The 16153-nt window shown below is 39.5% G+C and overlaps 1 protein-coding gene across 3 annotated transcripts; it reads right to left on the bottom strand.

The window, feature by feature from the left end:
* Nucleotides 1-325: 325 nt before the first annotated feature.
* On the bottom strand, nt 326-15715 carry cpeb1a (cytoplasmic polyadenylation element binding protein 1a). Of its 3 annotated transcripts, XM_053642081.1 has the most exons (12): nt 15612-15715; nt 15281-15398; nt 11872-12069; nt 10954-11159; nt 9658-9907; nt 9390-9503; nt 7267-7356; nt 7016-7152; nt 5514-5712; nt 5330-5424; nt 5115-5195; nt 326-2483 (listed from the first exon to the last, which is right to left on the bottom strand). In XM_053642081.1, the coding sequence occupies exons 1-12, from the start codon at nt 15663-15665 to the stop codon at nt 2373-2375; spliced, it is 1653 nt and encodes a 550-aa protein (XP_053498056.1). In that variant the 5' UTR covers nt 15666-15715; the 3' UTR covers nt 326-2372. The 3 variants fall into 3 exon arrangements, with proteins under 3 accessions (XP_053498056.1, XP_053498057.1, XP_053498058.1); XM_053642082.1 differs by lacking the exons at nt 15281-15398; nt 15612-15715 and adding an exon at nt 12194-13426 and having other exon boundaries at nt 327-2483; XM_053642083.1 differs by lacking the exons at nt 15281-15398; nt 15612-15715 and adding an exon at nt 12357-13426 and having other exon boundaries at nt 327-2483.
* Between the last annotated feature and the right edge of the window lie 438 nt (nt 15716-16153).

Here is a 16153-nt window from a genome sequence, read left to right as displayed (position 1 = left end):
GGATGGTGCCGCTTGAAGTACCACGGAAATGGTTTTGGACCTCAATTCCACATGGACGTTCTCGCTGTGGTTGCTGGGACTACAGTTGCAGCGATGGCCTTGGGACTGCAATTACCACATGCAGTTTTGCACTCAGGTCTCCTTTAGTGAACAGTGGACTAGTTCAAGAAACAGACTTCATATTAAACCATAATGAACTTTCCTTTACTTTTACACTATCCGTCGTTACCCAGATGAGGATGGGTTCCCTTCTGAGTCTGGATCCTCTCAAGGTTTCTTCTTCATGTCATTCTTAGGGAGTGTTTCCTCACCACCGTCACCACCGGCTTGCTTAATAAGGATAAATTCACACACTTAAAATCCGTATCCTGTGTTTATATATTTCTGTAAAGCTGCTCTGAGACAATGTTCATTGTTAAAAGCGCTATACAAATAAAATTGAATTGAATTACAATACAATGCTTACGTTTTTGAATGAAGTGTCTCTTTAACTCGCTCTCTCTGCACAGTGAATATTCTATCTGAGATACCTGGCATTTATCATACCATGTCAGTAGTGTCTTATTCAGTCCAACGAATATATGTATATAATATAGAATGAATATCCTCCCATATGACTGACTCTGTAGTGCCTTAAAACATTAAAACATATGTAACAATTATTTCATTGTACCAATTATTTTTCGAATATATTTACGTTTATTAATTTGTCAGATGCTTTTGCCCAAAACAACATTTGTGACAGGATACAATACAAGTGTATAGCTGAGTTGAGGGTCATGGGCTCAACAGTAGCTTTTCGGTAGTCAACTCAAGCAGCTCAAGATACTTAACTAACAGTAAAATAAGACCAAAAAAAAAACAAAAACAACGCGCTATCTATGGAGAAAAAAATTCTATAAAATAAACGATGTTATGTAGTAATAACGTTAAGAAGTCACAACTACTTACTATGTTGAGTGATTACTACTTCAACTTTTTGTCTTATGCTTGTAAACTTGCATGTACACAATATAAAAATACAAACAACTTTAAAATGCTAGTTTTCAAACGTAAATGATTTGAGTCGATGGGTTCCATCAAATGGTTTGAGTAAACAAAACTGATCAGGGTTCACAGTGTATGTATTATTTTAAAACAACAACAACATAAATTTAAAAAAAAAAAAAAAAAAAAGGCAAAGAAATTAAACAGACTTGTAATACTTCAACAACTTTATTGTGCCCAACTGAAACAACCTCCAAGTTATGTAACCATGGCAACACTCGCAGACCAATGAGGTAGAGATTTTTAGACTCTAAAAAAGCAGTTGGACCAGGCAACAAGCTCAGCACAACAAACCTCAATAAAAACTGAGAGAGAGAGACAGAGAGAGAGAGAAAGAGTGAGAGAGAGAGAGAGAGAGAGAGAGAGAGAGAGAGAAAGGTAGAGAAAGACCAGATCTTTCTTTGGCACAGAGCCTTAAATCCTAAATAAAACAGGGAGTTAAATTGCATTTGATCTAGAATGGTTTACAATCAATAGGCCTTGAACCAGAGTTAGCTCAATTCACTAGGAACAGGACCAGAAACAGTACCAGTAAAATAAAAGATCATGCTTAAACAACTCTCCCATTCAACAGTTGTATAAGAGTAGATTTAAAACTACAGGTTTAAAGTGCAACGATTCGATTAAAACTATGTACAGTCCACACTCTGACTGTTCCTAACCAGCGATGGCAGCAAAATATGGGATGTTTCATGCTGCTGCACATGAACATTTCTGATTCTGGTTAAGAAAAAAAATTAAAAATACCTACTCCAGGTAGTTCGAAATGATCCACAGGGCAACGACATCTACATCTTAACCCAGTAAAGCTGGAAAAACGAGTGTGTAAATAAAAAAACTTAATTACTTAAAACACCAGATAAAAGGGCCCTTTGACTTAAGGTTAATCAGTAATAATACTAATAATGTACTGACAAAACTGCCAACATAAAGGCTACTAGACTTACATGATAAATAATAATTACAGATGCCATGCATTTGAAAAAATTCAAACACAATGATGTGGGGAAAAACTCTAAAAACAGGCAAAACAGGGAGGCATTTTACTATTTGCCACCCGCAGAAATCTGGGCTTATCTCCATGGTGATGGTTGCCCTGGTAATGGTGCAAATGGGCCACCATCACTCGGCACGTCACGCTACACAGTGCCTTAGTGAACGAGTAAACAGCGAAAAGAGAGAAAGCAGTGCAACACATGAACTTTCTACAGTCATTCTCCGTCTCGGCTCCGTGAGCTGATAAGATGGCACGGTTAAACCTCTGTGGATCGGGTGATCCTGTAAACCTCTGGGCTAGCAGCGGAGTTACAGTTTGCGCCGGCTGTTTAGCATGGGTTCAGGCTCTTCTGGTTGCGCATCAGAGGCCGGTGACCACTCAGCATGTCCACTGAGTGATGCCAGTGCCAACAGGAGCGGCAGTAGTACTGAAAGCAAGTCTGAGAGAGATCCATCAAAACATTGCATTACAACAGATTCAGTAAAAGCCAGTTCAGATTGTTTTCAGTGGGGATGTTTGAAGCCATGATTGGGAGTACAGTGCATGGCTCTTGTTGTGATTCCCCGGTCACTTGGCAACATTACACTACAAATTTAGTTAAAATGCAAAGTTCAGTATAATATATTTAAAACAACATGCTTTGAATGTAAACAAAGAGCTAATGAAATGTTTTCATTGGTCAATGTCTCTGAGGTTGGATCATTTGCTGTTCACAGAAGTGATGGAGAACTTCAACTGTAAGCCTGCATCAGCTAAAAAGCTTGCAGGAGAAACGGATGGCAAATACTGATTTTTTTCCAAATTACTTGAGAAATCTGCATTAGTAAAGAAATCTGAACTTATTGCGTTGTTTTAGAAAATCGAATGCAAATCTGCGTTTTTACACCGTCTATACTGAATCTGCCGCACAACGTCCTCAGGTTGACTACAGGAGAAAAGTCAGTTGTAAGAACAAGAGCTGTTTTTATCTTCCTACTAGTCATTATTATTATTAATTACAGCAACACAATGTGCAATACATGTGTTTATCCTTGCCTTCGCAATGTTCTTTTTTTTTTTTTTTTTTTGAAATGTCTGATTATTTATTTATTGAAAAGATTCCCGACGTTCAGACGAGCCACTTCTTGTTTTGAAATTGCAGACGGGTGACAAATTAAAGGTTAACCCCCCCCCCCCCCCCCCCAACATTAAATTCACCACCATTAAAAATCATTTTCATCCACATCATTTTTCATCCCTGTGGATGTGGACGTTGTTGTCCTGAAAGAAAGCACGCCCATCAGGACAGAAATGTTTCCTCCCCGGAAAGGGACAAGTGGACCTTAACTATGCCAGCAAAATGCCTCCTACAGCATAACTGTCATGTCTGCGTGAGTCAAACAAACTACATTTCCCAAGATCCTCTGCCAGCCTTCATGTCTGCTGGCGACCAGACAGAGTACACCTATGCAGTTCTCAATCGCCAGACTTCTGATAACATGCAATTATTTACCATTACAAAACACCCTGTTCAAACACACCTGTCTAGTTATCAACCTCTCACCTACTTTACTGCCAACTGCCTGACCTTCTGAAGTCTGGCTTTCAGTTACGGCTTGATCCTTCTGATTTGTCTGCATCTAATGCTTTTAATAAAACTGAAACCTACACGTGTTCTCCTGATTGCACTTAATGACCTAACAGAGCTACAATTGTTTTCCATTAATTTGTCACCCATCTCTTCATGGAAGATAGCAGAAGAAAAACTTTTATTCTTAATACACATACATACACAGTCAGGTCCATAAGTATGTGGACAGTGACACAATTTTCTTAATGTTGCCTCTGTACCCCACTGCAATGCATTTGAAATGAAATCAAGATGTGATTGAAGTGTAGACTTCCCCGTAGGCTCAAAAGTCATTTGACAATCGACTGATAACAGTTTCATGGCCAGGTGTGGGCTGTTTCCTCATTATTTCATGAAAACGTAAGTAGTTAAAAGGTTTGGAGTTGATTCCAAGTGTATGGTAGCTGAACTCTCAATTTGCGGCCCAAAGAGGTGTCGATGCACGTGAAGGAGGCCATCGTTAAGGGCCTTTCACACTGAGCACGATTAAGCGAAGTGAATGTTTGACGCGATGACGCTCTTGATTCGAAACAATAGATCCCTATGGAGCTGTTCACACTGGGTGCAATAATTTGCGGCACGATAAAAGCGACACTTATTTTTCCCGACCAGCGTGTCAATTATTTTCCTGTCACTCTTCCTATCAGTCAGCTCGCTTCACTCTTCTTGTCAGTCAGCTCGCCTCACTCTTCGTCAGTTAGCTCGCGTCACTCTTCCTGTCTGTCATCTCGCCTCACTCTGGTCACGTGCTAAATGAAACCTGACTCTAAAATGCTGATCTGTGCTACAACTCATTCGGCTCATGCTGAATTGAGCAAACGCGTTCAGTTTTTAATTGTAGTGTCTGTTCTCCAAGTGAACTAAATGGTTTTTATTACTATAAAAAAGCAAAAACGACAGTAGGGGCGGTGCCACAGTAGGCAAGTGATGTAATCGGTGTGTGGCCGAACACCATGTGCCGACTATCACAGCAAGCTTAGTGACAAGCATCAATCACTTTATAGTCAAGTATAAAACCTGTTTAAATGATTTCAGTGTGTGTAACAGTACATTTTGTACATTTTCAGCACATTTTACCAATACCGTGATAGTTGTGGTCAAGTTAATCGTGATATGAAATTTTCATTCTGTTACATCTCTAGTGTACAGAGTCAAAATGATGAAAATTGTGCCACTGTCCAAATACTTATGAACCTGACTGTACATGTAAATTACAATGAAACTGTTTTTATTTTGCATATCTCATCTTGTGAGGAAGCTGGAGTCAGAGTGGATGGTCAGCCATGGAGGAGAGAGGCCCCCTGCTCAAGGGAGCAACCGTGGCATCTAAGGCTTGAAGATCAGCCCTGATCATATATAACCATTTACTGGCTTTGTACTTCTTTGTATCATTCTATTGGAGTCATAGACTACAAAGCAGTGCTTACAATATTTAATAGAGCACAGCGTTTACTCTCTCACCTGATCTCTACAGAAGAAGGGGCCTGGCTGACAATTACATATTTGGCACATGGAATCATCAAGGTATGGATCGATCTGAACCTAAACCAAGTGGAAAACAAAAGCATGAACATATACATAAAGTTGATAGTGAAAATTATTCTAATTCCCTTAAAATAAAACTGGACTGAAAATGATGTAGGAATATTTCTGTCCATAAATAATTCCCATCCTACCTTCTTGGTGAATTTGGTAGTCTTGATTTCCACAAATGCAGCAGTCAATGCTTTTAGGTAACTCTTCTGGTTCCTGAATGTCACGCGTCCAGACCCTGCAACAGCCGAATATCACAAACTGAACTGTCGTAATGTAATGTTGATGACAATGGCACATGAAGCAGTCAGGGATGTGAAGGCAGACCTATTGGATATTTGTGCTTGTCCGTGTCAAGCCCGGCGTACACGACCTCCCCGAACAGTTCCTTCATGATCTGAGCCAAAGCTTCAGCCGTCAGCATGCCGTGCAGAGCCCCAACAAACACTGTTCTACTGGGGAAGAACCGCAGCGACGGGGAGCACACAAAACTACTGTCTGTGATCACCCATGGGATCACCTGCACCTATGTGTATGTGAGAAAGAGAGGTTTTGAACACAATTCCTATATATCTCAGTCTGTCCTGCTGAGGTGAAAGAAATCTCAGCTGACACAGTGTTACAGCAACCAGTACTCAATAGTGGCATTTCCATCCACTTGTTAATACATATACTGAACTTGTTGAATATAAATGCAAGAAATAAGTAGTGGCGTTCTGATGAGGAGTTATTTTTAGCAGTATAGTTAGTATGATAGCATATGGCATATCTGAACCGACAGCATATGGTACCATACGAATCGCAGTAGTTCCAGGTTTTAGCAAATGTGTTACCTCAGCTAGTTAAGCATTTACAATATGCAGTCCATATAGGATTTCCTGGAGGCTTTTTTTTGTGATTGTTGCGGCCAAAGATGCTCAATTTTGTTCTTTAGTTTTTACTGTTTTTTTTTTTTTTTAAATTTGCGAGTTTTTTGTGCTTTTTTTGCGATAAACTCCTTGAATTGGCGAAATTCCAATTGCACGAAATTGTTTTGCACGGCCTTTCGCAGTGATGTTTGTTGATAACGAGACCTCTTTAGCTGTACTCGTGTTCGATGCGCGTGAATCGAAGAGGGCTTCTCTGAACGCGTGTTCTGACGATGTCACATGACGTGTCTTGCGGAAAATTTTCGAATCGTAAGCTCCTACGAATATATCAGAGTTAGCTTCAAAATCCTGGAGGGACTGAATATGACACAAATATCATATCATGATATTTCTAAGATGTTTCTTACGAACGAATAATTTGATATTTTTATTTCATGTGTACAAAAATAAATTAAACTGAAAAAAGAGATTCAGTAAAAGGTTTAAAATATGTAAAAATAAATTTAAAAAATAAAAAAAATCCTTTTGAAAACATTTCAAGAGGTTCAGACCATAGAAAACGTCATGAAATCTGCTTCCAAACCCATTTTTATTTACGAAAAACTTATTTTTTTGGAAGTTTTAAAAGATATTACAATTACCAGGATATCGTGTATCATGACATCACAATATCGACATTACGTCAACATATTGCCCAGCCCTATCTATGTCTATTACTGTCCAAAACCACACGTCAAAACAGGATGCTACCTATGGTAACCATGTGGATTTAGCCAGTAACTTTTTTCATTACATAATCTGGCTTCATGTTGACAATTTTTGCATTGCAGTTTAGGAAAAGCTTCTTTTGCCTGCTTTTTTGATGTTTGCTTGAAAGCTGCAAGACATCTGTTTGGAGGCATACCTCATGAAAAAAAAAAACAAAACCCAACAGAATCCATGCCTGTACGTTATACTCACCACCTTACAGCGTATCTTCTTGCTAGAAATCTTGTAGAAGTACTCCAGGTAATCTGTAGGAAGCAGGTGACGCTGGCTGCAGGCCTGCAGCAAAGCCTTCACTGATTTCTCAAAATCAAACACTAGGTACACATAACCTACAGAGAACAAATGATTGAATAGCTTCGTTATTTGTTAACAAGATCACTCATTTAATAAGGTAGGAATACGTATGGAAACTATCAGAACTGCATTTCCACTAGGCTGGTTACCTTGAGGCGGGCATTGAGAGTGTTTACCATCCTTATCAGGCCACTCCACTTTTAGAGATCCAAACACACTAAATGTGTTCAGAAGGCTACCTGAAGAAACAGAGACATGCAAAAACATGCTTTTATTTACTCATAAATTCAGGGGGTCTGCTGTTAAACAAAATCACAATTAAAGTGCACCTATTATGGTTTTGAAACGTGCCTAATTTAGTTTTAAAGGACTCATACAATAGATTTACCTGCATCCGAGGTCAAAAAACACTTTAATGTGCTCATCATTTAAATTGAAGCATTACCTCCCCCCCCCCCCCCCCAAGTGTCACAAACGACTCATTCAATGATCCGTTCTAAAGGATTCGTTCTAAACTCCTCCGTTCAGAGAGCATACTCTGCTCTGATTGGTCAGATGTCCCAGTCTGTTATGATTGGTCTAGCGCTGTCAGCGTGTGTCAGAAAAGGAAACGCCCATTACCGTAATTAGTTTCAGCTCCGTCTGTCTACGAGCAGCCGATGAAGACCAGAGGCGGGGCTTTTTGTTACAAACCTACGTAGGTTAGTACGGGAAGTAAAGTCTGGAATCACTAACGACTCGTTTCAGCTGTTCAGAATCGATTCCTTCTTTTGGGAGTCGATAACTCAGCTTGTCGTGCGCTTTGATTTTTGAAACTTTGCAGACGTTTGTACGTTCACAAACAGCTCTATAACACGCTACATGAAAGGGAATATCTGAAAAATCATAATAGGTGCACGTAAAGACCTTTTTAAATGCCACAAATATAATTAGAAAAAAAAAAAAACGTTACACCAAATGTAAAAATTCACATTTCTAGATATTTAAGGGGGGAAAACATCCATATAATGGAAGCCCTTGTAGATGTTGGCCATTGTTGCAGTGGTACATTCATAAAGTTCACATTAGATTTGGTTAATTGGTTGATTTAGTAACTCAGGGTCATTGGATAGCTGTTTTCTATCAATAAATAAAAAGATCACTTAAAAACTGTATTTTGTGTTTATTCAGGTTGTCTTTGTCTTATATTAAACTGTGTGAAACAATTAAGTGTCACAAATATACAAAAATAAAAGAAAACAGGATACTTTTTCACAGCCAATCATGTAACAGCAATGCAGTGCATAAAATCAAGCAGATACATGTTCACATGAAATATTCACTAAAACTGGACTGTTGAAGACTGAAAATAGACCAGGCAACCTTTTTCTCATCTTTAAATATCCAGTTTTGGGGAGTCTGTTCCCAATGTACAATCAGATTCCTGTTTTCCGCCCACAGAGCTGCCATCACTGGATGTGAAGTACTCAAACCGGCCCATCTCGTACCAACACCCATGCCAGGATCAAAGTCACCGAGATTGCGTTTGTTTCATTCTGACATTTGATATGAACATCAACTGAAGCGCTATACTGTGGAGTATACTATCGGCATGATTTTATGCATTGCACTGCTGCTACATGATTGGCTGATTGGATAACAGGGTGTGCTGTTATAGAAAAATAATAAACGGCAGGCCGATGTGATGTGAAACACCTTGGAGTTGATTATTTTACATTAACAGCATGATTTTTTTTTTTTTTCAAGGAATTATGTCATCATCTTATCAGTTTATATAACTCTCTCTCTTCCGCTCTCTTGAAGTTAATAATAAAAAAAAATATGCACGGTTACATCACCAAGAAAAGTTGCAGCTTTACCTCTGACTGTTACAAAGCGCTGACACTGGAGACTCCTTCCCAAAATGCTAAAAATCTCCTCACGGAAAATGTATCGTATGTTACTCTAGAAACGATCGTATGTCAGAACAAGCGCATTAATATGAACATGCGATTGGCCTTGTAGCCGGACCTACGGTCTGAACTACTGTTTTGTTATGAGAACCTTAATCAACACCTTCTTTACACACGATTTGTGTGTGTAAAATTACACACAATTTTTTGTGCGTCAAACCTTCTGACCAATCAGATTCAAGAACTTGACAGCACTGTTTTATAATTCATATATAATCTCACACAAATTTCATCTGGTGAAGTTATGAATCAAGAACTACTGTACGTTCCAATGTGGATCGATTCATTTGTGCGTGTTTATCATTGTGTGTGAATATTACTCTCTGTGACGTCCCACGGCACTCCTCCCAGGAACACTTTACAGGAGTAGATGGGGTTTTTGTAGATGCGTGGAGGCAGCTGTCCAGCCCAGGTACAAGTAGCTTCATTTGTTGCTATGAGAAACCAAGATTTTCACGAAATTCTCAATAAAGCAAATCAACTTGAATTACAGCACCAAGCAAACACAACCACTAATACACTTCTACCCAACAGTGATTTTGCTCGACATTGGTGTTTGTTGATGTTAGCATGCTAGCTGAACACTACCTGCAGCCTGTTTGTGCAGCTGAGCCTTCGTCTCAATGCTGAATGTCTGCTCTCGTGCATTCTGGCTGCTCCAGCTGGGCCAGGGGGCTGTTCTGGTCCAGCATTTAGCCAGTGACTCTTCAAGTGCAGCAGGGAGGGTGGGAGCGAGAGAAGAGATGGAGTTTTCTCGCTGCCCTCTGCTAGGCAACAGAGCCTCTTTCTGAGTGTCAAACAGGTGGAACTTCATAGGAGGAGAGGTCTGTAAACTGGTCTAGGAAAGAAAGGAAATTGCAACGATATTTTGATATCATTAATACTGCAAATGAAATGCATTACGCCATAGCTGTGGTATTTAATCTTTCAATCCTGCTCTCTCTGTACATCCTGCCAGTGATCTGATTACAGTACACTTAGCAGGTAGTCAGGCTAGAAGAAGCCTTGCCTTCCACAAGTATATCTTGTTAATGGAAGATTTTACCACGAAACGAATATTTCTTGCAGTCACTTCCCCGTTTCACAATCTGACTTCTTAAATAATCAAATGATACATCAAAACAGCTAGCAAAACTCATTAACCCTTTCAGAGCTACATAAAGGCCGTAAAGTCATGTATAATCTGTAGACAGGTGGTCATGGAACCAACCATCGTTCGTCCTGTCTTTAATTACGTACACTCTAATTTACCATTATAAATTTTATTATAAAATATGCTTGAGGTCTAAAGAAGACACTCCTTAGCTTAATTCAAGCTGCCAGACCCTACAAAAAACATCTAAAACACATTCATTATCCGTCACCAAAGACTTTTTCGGACTGATTACGAGTTGTTGGGTTTTTTTTTTTTGTACTGGTCGATATGGGTGTTAAGGTGTCACGGTTTCTTGGTTGGTCAGGGTATATGATCAAAGCAATACACCAGTCAGCAAAACAAAACAATCCCGATGGTAGTTGAATGATGGTAGTAAATGGTTCAAGGTTTGACAATTATGGCTAACAAAATTCCTCTCTCACTCAAACAATGAAGAAGTACAGCTGACCTGGAATTTTGCTCCAGCAGCAAGATGATGGTAATTAACAAAGATGGACAAATAAAATAAAATAAAAAAGATCCACTGAGTCCATTCTACAATATTTCAAATTGATTCCATTGATTCAGTGAATACAATTCAAGGTTTACATGTTTATCTAAGGGTTAGAACTGTCTGCCAAGCCTGTAGTTCAGTTACAAACAACTAGTTGTGCACTACGGCGCCATCCCTCAAATCCCTATTTGAATTGCTGCTTCATTTCCCATTTACTCTTCTTAACCTTACTAACCAGGTGGTCAGACCCAGATGAGATACCGCTGGTCTCAGAGTCGACGGGACTGCTAGATCCGGAGTTTATCAGCGAAAGAGACTCCGTCATGCGGGTCAGGCCGGGAAAATATTCCAACAGGTCTCCTCCACCCAAAGAGCCCTGGCTCTGAAAACCCTGCAGAGTGTCCAGAGCACTGGCGAGAGGACTCGGCCACAACCCCAGCACTGTAGCGCACACAATGTAGGGAGAATATTTCATAGAAATAAGAAATAAGGCAAAACATACAACATACATCATGGAATTACTATTACGTTTTTGGGGTTTCACGTGCAATAACGAAGTATGTTTTGACAAAGAGCGATGTCCTGGAGTGACACGGCCCTGAATGAGACAGCAGAATTGAGCGGCTTTGGGTGCTGCACCAGCCTCTGTGTCATCTGCTCTATATAAAACAATTGGGGCAGAGCAAATATGAGGCACACAGAGACTTTAAACCGTATGAATGCTCTATAAACATGTTATATTGCAACCCTGACCCCCCAAAAATATTTTTAAATACAAGCGTTTGTTTAATATGAGTAAAGAACTCTTATGTAACTAAACCACGGTGCAAGAATAATCAACATTGTTTAACTGAGCTGAACAAATGCTAACAGATGGATAGAAGAGCTAGTGTTTGAGGTAAGGTGGTGTGTTTGAGGTGATTAGTCATGCCTGAGTTAAAGGTGTGAGCGCAGACCTTCCGGAATAATCTATGGCCATAATAGAAACTATTAACACACACTTTTATGTAGGCTCTTATTAAAGGCTCAAAACAAAACCGTTAACAAGGATGAGAAAATAACCGTATTATACATTGATTCATATATATTCCACCAGAAACTATTTGAGAAAATCAAATATCGTATAGAGCGCTATGCTGACTGTGGTACTCACTGTTTTCCGGAGAGCTGGGCCTGGCTGGAAGTTCAGGCTCAGTGCAGTTCCAGGGCCGCTCCCAGCAGGGCAGGCTGAGCGACTGCAGGCCCAGACTGAGCTCAGAGACACTTAGCAGGCCGAGTGGAGACTCCTGCTCCTCCTGACTGCAGAACGGCATCCTGCTGGCCACCGCGGAGCATTCTGCGTCTGGCAGTTCTACAGGAATAAGACAATGATACAGTTTCTGAGCGTACCACTGAACATCTTGCACAAACAGCTTAGAGAACTAAGAATACTAAGGAACAAACAAATAAACACAGTTAGAAACTCAGACGCCAACCTGCTGTGCTGCCCGTTGAGGCTTCCATGAGCCCTGCGTGTGCATCACTGACACGCTAAACATGTGACTATAACGGTGACTCTCTCGCTGCTAAAGTCATCCCCCTGCTCCAGCACATCACTCTCTCTAATCACACACGCACTCTACCGGTCTGCATACTTACAAAAGCCTAATCTAGCTCTGTATGGTGTCCAAATCTCCGCTGCACTGCTCTTGGTAGTCTCGTCACACAGATCTCTCTCTCTCTCTCTCACTCGCTTCCTCCCTCCCTCTTCCTCTGCTGAGTCAGGCCTGATGCTGGAGCCGGACCAGATGATGAAGGGAGGGGGCGACAGAGGTATGTGTGTGTGAGAGAGAGAGAGAGAGAGTGAGAGCGAGAGAGAGAGACAGATACAGAGCGAACGCTAGTTCCTATAATCACTGTGATTCAGCTGGTTTCAATGAACAATTTTGGGGGGGGGTTTTTCCTACTGAGTGGGCACACCACACCCCACCTTCACTCAGTCAATACACAAACACCCATACAGAGGCCCAATCATGCTCATTTGACCTTATCCATTAATATCCATTACCTAGGAGCTAAAAGGAGCTGCAAAGAATTATTCTATATGAGAAGACAGTAAAGTAAAGCATTTAGTACACTGCAAAAAAAAAAAAAAAAAAAAACCTGACGTCTTACCAAGTGAAAATATCTTGATTAATTAATTTATTTATTTATTATTATTTTTTATCTATTGGCAGATAATTTTGCTGATTTTAAGCATTTATTTTTAGAAAGAAGGTTTTATCTGCCAACAGAATAAGAAACTTTCTAGCTTGAAACTAGTAAAAACATGTCTAGAAATAGGTTTAGTAATCTCATTTGTGGTTTGTTGTAATCTTCTAACAGGAAATACGAGATAAATTTGACTATATTCAGGATGTTTTCGCTTGCTAAGATAACATTTTTTATTTTGGAGTGTAGCATTCGAATCGTTATCACAGTTTTTGGTGTCCTGAAATAATTACACGTAATAAGCTGTGATAGTGGTTAACTGGATGTTTTTATTCATACAGTTTAGTTAGCCATCCATTTATTTAAAGTATAATCGCGTTTATATTTAGCATTTTAATATGAGTAAAGACCGGTCTTATTCTGATCCAGAGATTTATACCTTGGAAGGAACATAGTGGAAGAGAAAAGCCCATTTTGATCCTAAATTGGGTTAATAACTGATAAATAATTGAGATTTATGTATAATTAATGTAAATGTATCATTTATGTATAATTAATGTAAATGTATCATTAATACATTTTATACAGTGCTAAGAGGAGTCTCAAAGGTTTTGTTTTTTTTTTTTTTACCCCACAGCACCAAGACAGAGCACACACCACAGAACACACACAGGCATGCTGGGGTATATGCATGTGTACACAGCGACAAGGATGTGTGTGTGTATCTGGTGTGCCTGGAGTGAACTATAACGTGATTCAGCGACTTCCTTAAAACGAGAAAAACGTGCTGACGCAGGCACTCTGGCAACTGACGGAGCCATTTACATAAGCGCTAGGTGGAGGAAGCACATGTACAAACACTGGAAACGCTTCGACTATTAAAGTTAGATGTATGGATGGTGGCCTTGCTGGGACAGCATGTTTTCAGAACGTGTACTTAGTCATTAGGAGACACAGGATGCGCAGACAGAACACTCACATATACAAATGAATTAAAACAGTGCAAGACCTGGGGCTTCATTACATATATAGCACATTATGCTACATTTAATTCAGTAACCCAGATTATACCTCAACTATTTAATATCATAAACTGCTCAATACGGTCAGATGAGCAAAAATGAGATTACGAGGATGTACGCTGTTGCTTATGGCCTATTGAGACCTTCCTTGACACGTAAACGTCTCTATTTTACAGTGATATTGAATATATTACTATTGTATACCGTATATTACTGTTTGTTACTCATTAATGTAACATTTAAAGCAATCTAGCTTGGTTGGTTTGTTTTTATATAGTGAATAAGGTTGAAAGGCTGGTATGTTTTATGGAAGTCGGTGTGTTTTATGGAACCACATAAAACTGAGTTATCAAAACCTACACCGAGCTGCTATTTTTATCAGGTCCACTTATCATATACATGTACTTTGTAGGTCTATAATTGCGGACTGTATGCCAGTGTACTATCCTACACTGTCCATTAACGGAAAGGGAACACTACAGGACAGCTAGTATTCACGTGACGGTGCCACTGGTGTGTGTGCTACTGGTGCGGTGGTGTCGGTGGAATATTTAAACACCTAAATGTCACCGCTGGTTTGAGAATCAGTCCAGCAACCAAAAAATAAATAAAAATCTCTAGCTTTCAGCAGTCCTGTGGTAAGACACTGACACTGATGAAGGGTGATTAAGAGAAGGCTTAAAGGTGCTTTAGGTAGGACTTGTAGGGGGGGTGGAATAGTCTGTAATGGTAAAATGGGTGGAGCTGAATAAGATTTGAATGATTATTTTGCTCACTGTATACTCGTTGACCTTGTATTTATAAATTATTATTTTAAAAAACAGTACCAAAATGTTGATTTCTCCAACAGCAACATACTGTTAACTTTACACCAACTTCCTGGTAACCCTGCTGCCAGTTAACTTAACTGTTATTAATTTTATTTTATTTTTTTTACCCCTGTTGCAAAAAAACAACAACAACAACAAAAAAAACCAGAAACCCTAATAGAATTTGTAATGGTTTTAATGGAAACTGTAATGGTCCCTGTTTGGTCACTACTAATTTATTTCCTTCTGTTGCAGGCATGTTATGTCTACTGGATACCATTATGGACCAGTAATGGTAACGGTAATGCTTGTAATGGTTAGCTGATGGTTTGTAATGGTATTTGTAGTGGAAACCATTAAACTTGTGACAGAGTCTATTGATTGTTTTTTTTCAGCATGGACAATTTGAGCTTGTACAAAACAGTCTCAAACTGTCCAACAACAACATACTGTTAACTTTAAGGTAAGTTCTATAAACAGTTCTTGACTGTTTATAATGTTTTTTGGGGAGAGCTGATGATGTGGATGTATAGGCTTTCACCAGTCTTGCTATTCCAGTTCCAGGTCTTCATCAGCAGGCTGCTCATCATCACCTCTTCATCACTGCAGGCCCCTGTAGACTCTACATGACATCCGAGTTGCATATTAACAGCTTTCCCCTAGTCAAAAGTCAAAACACACAGTTATGGACAAACTTTTCCACATTCACTTACTTGACGAGAGCAACAACACAAGAGCAAATGGCTGCTGCGCGGCTACTGAAACGTTAAAGGGTGTGGAGACAGGGAAATATTTGCAATTCTCATTTCATATTAAAGCAGAATTTGACTACAGAACTTTTGCTACCCAGCTCCCGGGGCATGCTAACTTACCCCCGCCGTCATTCCTTCCTGAGCTAAAGACATCCTGCTTCCCCTCCCCTCCATGACAGACACCTTTATTAGTTCCAACAACGCTTTTAAACAAGGACAGTCTGTCAGACAAACCTCCCCTTTAAGCAACACGTTTTAGTTTGAACCTGACAACAACTACAGCGCTAGTTTCACTGATATAAACTGTCAGAAAAGGAAAATTCGCGAAATTTCGGTCGCATTAGCTTCCATGGACGCATGAAGGCGCTCTCTTTATATTAAAAAATAAATAAATAAAATATGATAAACACCATCGTTTTATTTATTACAAAGTCAACAGGTCGGGGAGTTCTAGTTTTGGGCCCGTTCATTGTTTTTGTTTGTTATAGCAATGTATACATTTTCTTTTCTTTCCTTTAAAAAAAAAAAAAAAAAAAAAACCTCCCCCCCCCCCCCTTTTATTATAAAGTAGAAAATGGTTAGTATTGTGAACTTAAACCTGTTTTCATCAAATATCTGCCTCACAAAGGTGATATTTCTGACAGGAGTTGTGATTTTAAGAC

This window comes from Ictalurus furcatus, chromosome 14 (genome assembly GCF_023375685.1).
Source record: "Ictalurus furcatus strain D&B chromosome 14, Billie_1.0, whole genome shotgun sequence".
Lineage (NCBI taxonomy): Eukaryota > Metazoa > Chordata > Actinopteri > Siluriformes > Ictaluridae > Ictalurus > Ictalurus furcatus.
This window is presented reverse-complemented; position numbering and strand designations above follow the sequence as displayed.